Below are 11,401 nucleotides of genomic sequence, written 5' to 3'. Positions count from 1 at the left end.
AGACCAAATTTCAGGTCATTTGGTTTTAATACAAGGGCATAGGAGCCAAAAATATACATTCTTAGTCAAAAATGGCCAAAAACCCTTGGATAACTCATTTTTGGAGTAATCTATGAAGAAAGTGTTGATTGTTTTCTGTGCTAATATGTCCAATGCACCTCTGTACCAAATTTCAGGTCGATAGCTTGTAATACCAGGGCACAGGGGCCCAAAATAGACATACTTGGTCTAAAAATGACCAAAAACCCTAGATATCATAAATTCTAAGGCCTCTATCAAGAAAGAGGGTATTGGGCCACTCTACCCTTGCCACCTCTATGCCCATGCCAAATTTCAGGTCATTTGGTCGAAAAATGAAAAAGTTATTCCCATTTGAAGATTTGACAGGAGAGACAAAGAAAAAACTAGAAAGGCCGACATTTGCTTAGGAGCAAATACAGCATATTGCAATCCATCTTCATCCTTGAAAAAATCCCCAAATTCAACAATTTGAAGTAATGTTTGCTCAATGAGAAAATGAAGTTCTGTGGGCACTTGTCCTACACACCTTCATGCCGAATTTTAGGTCATTTGGTTTCAATATAAGGGCATAGGAGCCAAAAATATACATTTTTTAGTTAAAAATGGCTAAAAATCCCAAAATAACTCATTTTATAAGTGCTCTATGAAGAAATTGTTGATGGGGTCCTGTTGCCATATGTCCAATTTACGTTTCTACCAAATTTCAGGTGATTTGGTTTACATACAAGGGCATAGAAGCCAAAAATATACATTTTTTTGTCAAAAATGACTGAACACCCTAAAATAACTCATTTTTGAAGTCATCTATAAAGAAAGTGTCAATGGGGTCCTGTGAGCATATGTTCTATGCACCTCTGTACCAAATTTCAGGTCATTAGGTTTTCATACAAGGGTATAGGAGCCAAAAATATACATTTTTTGTCAAAAATGACCAAAAACCCTAAAATAACTCATTTGTGGAGTAAACAATGAATTAAGCGTTGATGGGGTTCTGTGGTCATATGTCAAACGCACCTATGTACCAAGTTTCAGGTCATTTGGTTTTAATACAAGGGCATAGGAGCCATAAATATACATTTTTAGTCAAAAATGGCCAAAAACCCTAAAATAACTAATTTTTGAAGTGATCTATGAAGAAGGTGTTGATGGGACCCTGTGCTCATATGTCTAATGCACCTATGTACCAAATTTCAGGTCATTTGGTTTCTATACAAGGGTATAGGAGCCAAAAATAGACATTTTTAGTCAAAAATGGCCAAAAACCCTAAAATAACTCATTTCTGGAGTAAACAATGAATGAAGCGTTGATGGGGTTCTGTGGTCATATGTCCAATGCACCTTTAGACCAAATTTCAGGTCATTTGGTTTTAATACAAGGGCATAGGAGCCAAAAATATACATTTTTAGTCAAAAATGGCCAAAAACCCTAAAATAACTCATTTTTGGAGTAATCTATGAAGAAAGTGTTGATTGTTTTCTGTGCTAATATGTCCAATGCACCTCTGTACCAAATTTCATATTTTGTCTAAAAATGACCAAAAGCCCTAAATATCATAAATTCTAAGGCCTCTGTCAAGAAAGTGAAAAAAACGTCTGGGGGTATTTGCTATTTCTACCACCCTGCCAAATTTCAGCTCATTTGGTCCAAAAATGGAAAAGTTGAATCAATTTGAAGATTTTGACAGGAGAACCAAAGGAAAAACAATATATTGCATCCATACATAGTATGGATTGCAATATAACTAGAAAGGCCGACATTTGCTTAGGAGCAAATACAGCATATTGCAATCCATCTTCATCCTTGAAAAAATCCCCAAATTCAACAATTTGAAGTACTGTTTGCTCAAAGGGAAAATGAAGTATTGTGGGCACTTGTCCTACACACCTTCATGCCGAATTTTAGGTCATTTGGTTTCAATATAAGGGTATAGGAGCCAAAAATATACATTTTTTAGTTAAAAATGGCTAAAAACCCCAAAATAACTCATTTCATAAGTGGTCAGTGAAGAAAGTGTTGATGGGGTCCTGTTGTCATATGTCCAATTTACCTTTGTACCAAATTTCAGGTCATTTGGTTTACATACAAGGGCATAGAAGCCAAAAATACACATTTTTAGTAAAAAATGACTGAAAACCCCAAAATAACTCATTTTTGAAGTCATCTATGAAGAAAGTGTCAATAGGGTCCTGTGAGCATATGTTCAATGCACCTCTGTACCAAATTTCAGGTCATTTGGTTTCTATACAAGGGCATAGGAGCAAAAAATATGCATTTTTAGTCAAAAATGGCCAAAACCCCTAAAATAACTCATTTTTGGAGTAAACAATGAATATAGCGTTGATGGGGTTCTGTGGTCATATGTCAAACGCACCTCTGTACCAAATTTCAGGTCATTTGGTTTTAATACAAGGGCATAGGAGCCAAAAATATACATTTTTCGTAATAAATGGCAAAAAAACCTAAAATAACTAATTTTTGAAGTGATCTATGAATAAAGTGTTGATGGTTTTCTGTGTTCATATGTCCAATGCACCTCTGTACCAAATTTCAGGTCATTAGCTTGTAATACCAGGGCACAGGGGCCCAAAATATACATATTTTGTCTAAAAATGACCAAAAACCCTAAATATCATAAATTCTAAGGCCTCTATCAAAAAAGTGAAAAAAACACCTGGGGGTATTTGATATCCCTACCCCCATGCCAAATTTCAGCTCATTTGGCCCAAAAATGAAAAAGTTAAAGGGGTCTGAAGATTTGACAGGAGAAGAAACTCAGCAAAAACTAGAAAGGCCGACATTTGCTTGGGAGCAAATACAGCATATTGCAATCCATCTTCAAATGCATGCCAATCCAAATTTTAACAATTTTTGATTGATGTACACCATAGGTGTGAATCGAGCCCTGTGGCTACATAACATACGCACCTTCATACCATATTTCAGACCATTTGGTTTTCATACATAGGTACAGGAGCCAAAACTTAACATTTTTAGTCCGTAAATGGCGAAAAATCCCCAAAATCAACAAGTTAAAGTATTGTATGCCCAAAGTGAAAATGAAGTACTGTGGGCACATACCAGACACACCTTCATGCCGAATTTCAGGTCATTAGGTTTTCATACAAGGGTATAGGAGCCAAAAGTATACATTTTTTGTCAAAAATGGCCAAAAACCCTAAAATAACTCATTTTTGGAGTACACAATGAATAAAGCGTTGATGGGGTTCTGTGGTCATATGTCAAAGGCACCTATATACCAAATTTCATGTCATTTGGTTTTAATACAAGGGCATAGGAGCCAAAAATATACATTTTTAGTCAAAAATGGCCAAAACCCCTAAAATAACTCATTTTTGAAGCAATCTTTGAAGAAAGTGTTAATGGTTTTCTGTGCTCATATGTCCAATGCACCTCTGTACCAAATTTCAGGTTATTAGCTTGTAATACCAGGGCACAGTGGCCCAAAATATACATATTTTGTCTAAAAATGACCAAAAACCCTAAATATCATAAATTCTAAGGCCTCTATCAATAAAGTGAAAAAAACACCTGGGGGTATTTGCTATTTCTACCACCTTGCCAAATTTCAGCTCATTTGGCCCAAAAATGAAAAAGTTGAATCCATTTGAAGAATTTGACAGGAGAAGAAGAAGAAACCAAGGAAAAACAATATATTGCAATCCCATACTGTAGTATGGATTGCAATATAACAATATATTGCAATCCCATACTATGTATGGATTGCAATATAACTAGAAAGGCCGACATTTGCTTAGGAGCAAATACATCATATTGCAATCCATCTTCATCCTTGAAAAAATCCCAAAATTCAACAATTTGAAGTACTGTTTGCTCAAAGGGAAAATGAAGTACTGTGGGCACTTGTCCTACACACCTTCATGCCGAATTTTAGGTCATTTGGTTTCAATATAAGGGCATAGGAGGCAAAAATATACATTTTTTAGTTAAAAATGGCTAAAAACCCCAAAATAACTCATTTCATAAGTGCTCTATGAAGAAAGTGTTGATGGGGTCCTGTTGTCATATGTCCAATTTACCTTTGTACCAAATTTCAGGTCATTTGGTTTACATACAAGGGCATAGAAGCCCAAAATATATATTTTTAGTCAAAAATGACTGAAAACCCCAAAATAACTAATTTTTGAAGTGATCTATGAAGAAAGTGCCAATGGGGTCCTGTGAGCATATGTTCAATGCACCTCTGTACCAAATTTCAGGTCATTCGGTTTCTATACAAGGGCATAGGAGCAAAAAATATGCATTTTTAGTCAAAAATGGCCCAAAACCCTAAAATAACTAATTTTCGGAGTAAACAATGAATATAGCGTTGATGGGGTTCTGTGGTCATATGTCAAATGCACCTATGTACCAAATTTCAGGTCATTTGGTTTTAATACAAGGGCATAGGAGCCAAAAATATACATTTTTCGTAAAAAATGGCCAAAAACCCTAAAATAACTAATTTTTGAAGTGATCTATGAACAAAGTGTTGATGGTTTTCTGTGTTCATATGTCCAATGCACCTCTGTACCAAATTTCAGGTCATTAGCTTGTAATACCAGGGCACAGGGGCCCAAAATATACATATTTTGTATAAAAATGACCAAAAACCCTAAATATCATAAATTCTAAGGCCTCTATCAAAAAAGTGAAAAAAACACCTGGGGGTATTTGATATCCCTACCCCCATGCCAAATTTCAGCTCATTTGGCCCCAAAATGAAAAAGTTAAAGGGGTCTGAAGATTTGACAGGAGAAGAAACTCAGCAAAAACAATATATTGCAATCCCATACTATGTATGGATTGCAATATAACTAGAAAGGCCGACATTTGCTTAGGAGCAAATACAGCATATTGCAATCCATCTTCATCCTGGAAAAAATCCCCAAATTCAACACTTTGAAGTAATGTCTGCTCAAAGGGAAAATGAAGTACTGTGGGCAGTTGTCCTACACACCTTTATCCCGAATTTTAGGTCATTTGGTTTCAATACAAGGGCATAGAAGCCAAAATATACATTCTTAGACAAAAATGACTGAAAACCCCAAAATAACTAATTTTTGAAGTGATCTATGAAGAAAGTTTCAATGGGGTCATGTGAGCATATGTTCAATGCACCTCTGCACCAAATTTCAGGCCATTTGGTTTCTATACAAGGGTACAGGAGCAAAAAATATACATTTTTTGTCAAAAATGGTCGAAAAACCCAAAATAACTCATTTTTGAAGTGATCTATGAAGAAAGTGTTGATGGGACCCTGTGCTCATATGTCCAATGCACCTATGTACCAAATGTCAGGTCATTTGGTGTCTATACAAGGGTATAGGAGCCAAAAATAGACATTTTTAGTCAAAAATGGCCAAAAACCCTAAAATAACTCATTTTTGGAGTAAACAATGAAAGAAGCGTTGATGGGGTTCTGTGGTCATATGTCCATTGCACCTTTATACCAAATTTCAGGTCATTTGGTTTTAATACAAGGGAGAGGAGCCAAAAATATACATTTTTTTTGTCAAAAATGGCCAAAAAACCTAAAAGAACTCATTTTTGGAGTGATCTATGAAGAAAGTGTTGATGGTTTTCTGTGCTCATATGTCCAATGCACCACTGTACCAAATTTCAGGTCATTAGCTTGTAATACCAGGGCACAGGGGCCCAAAATATACATATTTTATCTAAAAATGACCAAAAACCCTAAATATCATAAATTCTAAGGCCTCTATCAAGAAAGTGAAAAAAACGCCTGGGGATATTTGCTACTTCTACCACCCTGCCAAATTTCAGCTCATTTGGCCCAAAAATGAAAAAGTTGAATCCATTTGAAGATTTGACAGGAGGAGAACGAAAGGAAAAACAATATATTGCAATCCCATACTATGTATGGATTGCAATATAAACAGTATATTGCATCCCATACTATGTATGGGGATTGCAATATAACAATATATTTCACCATACCTATGGTATGGCTGAAATATAAATATGCAGAAGTCGTTCAATTGCACACCCTATTTGCCAGCGTATTTAGTGCAATTATCTGAATGTGCAACATATGCATTCTCAGCTGGACCTCACCGGTTTGGGATTTGGGGATTCTGTGCAATTAACAGAAGTGTGCGGTTATTCCTTGTGAAATTAACTGGCTTCTACTGTATCTATAACATGTTTCCTTCATATTAATAGTAATACAGAATCAAATACATACTATTGTACGTCCTCACAGAGTCTAGTCAAGGAGATATCAGTGATATAACCTCCTTGGTCTAGTACTAGTGCATCTTTGTAGCTTGATTACAAGTACTCAACATCGTACATTCATGGTGTAACAGCCAAACTGCCTGTCTAGATGTGCCCTGCTCTTTCAACCGTCACCCTTAGTTCCTGACCGCCCTGCTTATAATTATAAATATTATTAATGAGGTTACCCTTATACATGCGAGACTGCTTTTGAAAACAGAAAGCTTAAGTATTCTCTGATTGGTAGACAGCTGGTTTGGGGGAGACGTCCACAGGAACTAAGGGTGACGGTTGAAAGAGCAGGGCACATCCAGACAGGCGGTTTGGCTGTTGGATGTCCCTGCGTAGGAGGATGTGTATCGTATGAAATGTCAAAATTTTTCCCTTTTTGTCGTTACCACAGTTTCCCTCGATCATCAGACTGAACGTCGGAGGCACTCACTTCACTACCGCTCTGTCAACGCTACGCAAGTATGAGAACTCCATGCTCGCCGCCATGTTCAGCGGCCGCCATCTTGTCGAAATGGACGAGGAGGGGCGGTACTTCATCGACAGTGACCCGACGTACTTCCTGCACATCTTGACCTTCCTTCGCAGGGGGCAACTGCCTCCCACGGACATCGCACGCGAAGTCGTGAGGGAGGCGCAGTATTACGGGATTGACGCGCTTGTCGATCAACTAAGCCAGTGTCAACCCCTTTTCGGAGAGGTGGTCGGCAGGCAAGAATTCGTGAAGCAAGTACCGAACTACAGGATGAATCTAGAGAATATGATCAGCATCGCGAGGAGAAAGCTTTCGGGAGCCGCGAGACTCGCGTGACGATGCGCGTCTTCAAAGAGCCGCCAGAGACGAGCAGTCCGCCCCCGGACTTCGTGACTCTTGAGCACACGTGTACGTTTGAGTACGCGGTGAGTTTCGGGCCGTGGGATGCTTCGCCCGGAGTTAAAGATTTGGTGGACTGCATCGCACTTGATCTCAAAGAGAGAAGGTTCGATATTCAACACCACAAGAAAGGAGAATGCTACAAGGCTGCTGGGCGACTTGGTGGCAGAAACTTTTGCTGCGAGAGACAGTTCTTTGAGTTTACCTTTAAGTGGTGGTAGCCAATGTTGAAGTGAGTGACCATCACTAAGTAATGTTGTCCTCCATATGCACTATATGATCCACCCGACAATAAGAAATCGATGATGCTTTTAAAACATTTGTTAACTGCAGGTTTGTCTCCAGAACCTGTCCCTCCGTTCTAGATCTCCGTTCTAGAATTCAAAAGCTGCTTGTTTGGACAAAAAAATCACCACATTCTAACAGAACCTCATGACATGAAATCATTGTATTTGGTAAACTGAAAATGTCAGGTTAATCAAATTAATGAACGAAAATTGAAAATATATTGGATGAAAAACAAATTAAATGCTGGAGACATCCCTGTTTGTCTGATACATATAACTATGAAAAATTAGTTTGTTCTTGACTAGTTTCAATATTTATCATATATTATGATACAGACCATAATGTCCTTGTACAGACTAAGCCATGATAGTTTAATTATTTTTCCCAATGGGAAAATATGTTTTTTTTCTGTGTTCTTCTGTCTTCTCATTTTGTCTTGAACCAATCACAGTTTAGAACTGCCAGGCCTAGGGACCTCAGTACATGTATTAGCTGTTACAGCAAATTTAAAAATGAACAAAAATATTAGCTGTGACAGCAAAGATACAGGTTGCAATAGCAAAAACCTGGATGGTAATTTCAGGTTTGGGATAGCAGAACCTGTATTGGTTTCATGAAAGGCAAATTACTTGAAGAGAATCGAAACATCCTGCATTTTCTAAAAAAAATGTTGCCTTTCTAGTATAGAAGACTTATCGCACATTCCTCTTTCTCATGCGTTGAATGGCCCAGTGATTTATTTTAGAAATTTTTGGTGGCACAATAAGAAGTCACAAGTGGGGTTCAAGTGCTGCCAACACCAACAGCTCTGAGCTTTTGGCATATTGTGGTTTGCGCATTGGGTTTGAGATCTGGCTGCCTGGGTTCAGCACGGGTTCGAATCCCGGGAGGCAGGATATTGTTTCAAAACCTGTATTGGTTTCATGAAAGTCAAATTACTGGGAGAGAAACATCCCGCATTTTCTAACAAAATGTTTCCAGTAGTAAGAGAATACAACTTGGTGCATTCTGTATCACCCGACCACGGGAAGGATTGCCCGAAGGCCAGAGGGTGATGCAGAATACACCGTGCTGTTTTATTTATGTCATACCCACCTGAGAAAACACATGTTTTGATGCGAAATGCACCAGAAGTTGAGAAAATGTTGTGTGCCCCGTGCCCTGTGTATTGAAATTTTCAACTGTGCCGTATTCGGCCCGTTCTAAATAGTTTGATTTACTCGAAGGAAGCCCGTGTGATACAACTTAGAACCCGTTTGATACAGAAAGTTATCACATGGTCCAGAACACCAGTATCGAACGTTTAAAGAAAGAAGACTTATCGCACATTCCTCTTTTTCATGCATTGAATGGCCCAGTAATTAGAGTGGTGACAAAACAAGACGTCACAAGGTTCGATCCTGGCTAGACATTGGGAAAGTCATTTTAACATATTTTTCCTCACTTCCCCGAGGTGTAAAATGAGTACCAGCAGACTTTGGACATAAAAGTAGGAGGTAAAAGGCAGCGGAAGGAGAGGGTTGGGCTCCACCTTCCAATAATGTGCTAGACACGGTCAGCTTCCACCAGTGAAATGAACTCATTGTTGCATGATTAAAAGAAGCAAAATAATAGATAACTTCTCATCAGAAGAACTTCTCCTATTTACATGTAAGCATAGGTGATGTAGATGATTGATGGAGTGATAGTGAGGTGGTGTAAATGCCCTGATTTTTGTGAAATTATTTTTCTGTTGCAATGTATACTCATACTGTATGTATTCTTCCATTGCAATTTATACTCTATGGTTTTAGAAAGGAATTTGGCCATCTAATGTCTATGATTGATGACCTTAGTTCTGTTCAGTTAGGGGCCCCTATGCTGTGATCTGGGCCCCTATGGCGTGTTTCAACCAGCATTTAGGGCTTTCAACTGTTTTCCAAAACAAAGTTAAAAATTTTTATTATTACATTTTTAAAAGTTGGCTCTCAAAATGCAGGAAATGGTTTTTCTGAGGGTATTCTCAAAAAAGTCCCCAGACTCCTCTACAATGCTTTATGCAGAAAAAAACGGTTTTGTACCGGTACACCATAACGGCCGGTACCCACCCCTACATTGGCCTGATTGCCCTAGGTGAAGTAAAAGTGCAGATCAGACCATACTTGCCCAAGCTGGCCAGTGTGATTTTTCTGTTTCACATTTGCCAACATTCTCCTACGCAGAGACATCCAACGGTGCCAGCAAACTGCCTCTTGTCTGTTCTCTGCTATCTCAACCATCACCATCTGTTCCTGACCCCCCCTGCCTATAAATATTTCTCAGCTTCCCCTTATATATGCAAAATCCCTTTTGAAAACTGAAAGGCCAATTCTCTGATTGGCTGACAGCTGGTTTGTGGCAATGCCCGCAGAAACTGATGGTGACAGTTGAGATAGCAGAGTACAGAGAAGAGGCGGTTTGCTGGCGCTGTTGGATGTCTCTGCATAGGAGAATGATTTGCCTATCATTGCCTCTTAATCTAGGGAAGGCTTATCGTAATTTGCACGCATGATGTCTTGAATGATGTCATGAATGTTAAACCTCCATTTGAAGGCTTGGAGAGTACACCTTGCTATAAATAGTATAATAAAACGAAAGTCAACTTGGACACATGTGAATAGAGGAGAGAATATTTTGAGTTAACTCACACCAATGATTTTTATCGGAGACTAACATCGTATGTAGAGCTTGATGGAGTATGGTAATAAAACATTAACGAAAACGTGTGGCTACTGTCATCCTTTGTTAGGATGTATCATAGAGGAAGTTAAAGGAAGGGCTTACCTTCCAATATTGCACCCTAGACTGTGGCTAAGAACTCACTGCCTCTACAGCACCAAAAAGGCTACAAGACTACCTTTTTACTTTGTGGTTATAAAGAATACATTACAGAATAGAATACAACACGGTGTATTCCGTATCACCCGAGGTACCAGCCCGACCACAGGTCGGATCGCCCGAAGGCTGGAGGGTGATCCGACCCGCAGGAGGGCTGGGACTGAGGGTGGTATACGGAATACACCGTGTTGTATTTTATTTCAATTAACCCCTGAGAAAACACGTTCCGATGTGAATGCGACAGTTAAGAAAATTTGGTGCCCTTGACTAAACATTGTTGCAATGCTCCGATGTCCAAATCAGGTATTCGAGTTTTCGACTGCGCAGCACTGGTGTGCGCAAAGTATGTTCGAAATATTCGATGGAAGCCTGTGTGATAAAACTTAGAAGCCTGTGTGGTATGGCTTTTTATCATGAGGTCTGGAACACCTGTATCGAACGTTATCGCGGCCCAGGTATGACATAAATGCCAATATCACTTGTTTATTATTAGTCAAAAAGTCTGCAAGGTATAAGTAGTTTGAACTATGTCAAATCAAGGCACAGTTTTAGGAAGTTTTCTTCATCCCAGCCACTAAAATTGTACATTAACTACTCATAATATTATCCTATTCATAGTTTAGTAAACAAATACAGACTTTGTCAATATCGACACATCAATGAATTTATTAATCAATATACATGTATATACACCTACATGGGATAACTAATACATGTCATTATACACCTGATTTCATATACAATATATCAATAATGGTACTTAGAAAAACAGAAATGATGGCCTATTTGAAAATGTGGAAATATTTTCTTCATAATTCTGTACCACAAAATTATCAAAATAAATATTACCTTTGCATAAAAACGTGGTAGAATAAGCATACAACAGTGAAAACAATAGCATTACTGTTAAAAGATTTTCCAAATATTTTGTGACCATGTATAGATGCCATAAGCATGTGATTATTCAACTTCAACAAATGATAGAATAACAAAATTCTTTGGGCACAACAAAGTTTTTCTCAACTGATGTTTTGGTGACCGTATGTCAGAATAAAATTGTACATCAGGGCAATTCTGACTGGTTCACATTGCAT

General features: G+C 38.2%; 2 protein-coding genes across 3 annotated transcripts in view; both read left to right on the top strand.

Annotated features, from left to right (window-relative positions):
* The window catches only part of LOC118426564 (BTB/POZ domain-containing protein KCTD7-like), an 18,320-nt gene extending 8,129 nt beyond the window's left edge, over nucleotides 1-10,191 (top strand). The window contains exon 2 of the mRNA XM_035836060.1: nucleotides 6,684-10,191. Coding sequence (XP_035691953.1) covers nucleotides 6,684-7,100 — 417 coding nt within the window. The 3' untranslated portion in view covers nucleotides 7,101-10,191. The remainder of the gene's footprint in view (nucleotides 1-6,683) is intronic.
* The window catches only part of LOC118426514 (coiled-coil domain-containing protein 157-like), a 1,184,186-nt gene that overhangs the window by 993,851 nt on the left and 178,934 nt on the right, over nucleotides 1-11,401 (top strand). The gene's annotated exons all lie outside the window — the stretch shown is intronic.

The sequence above is a fragment of the Branchiostoma floridae genome, chromosome 11 (assembly GCF_000003815.2).
Source record: "Branchiostoma floridae strain S238N-H82 chromosome 11, Bfl_VNyyK, whole genome shotgun sequence".
Lineage (NCBI taxonomy): Eukaryota > Metazoa > Chordata > Leptocardii > Amphioxiformes > Branchiostomatidae > Branchiostoma > Branchiostoma floridae.
The sequence above is the reverse complement of the archived record's forward strand: the minus strand, read 5'-3'. Positions and strand labels throughout refer to the sequence as shown.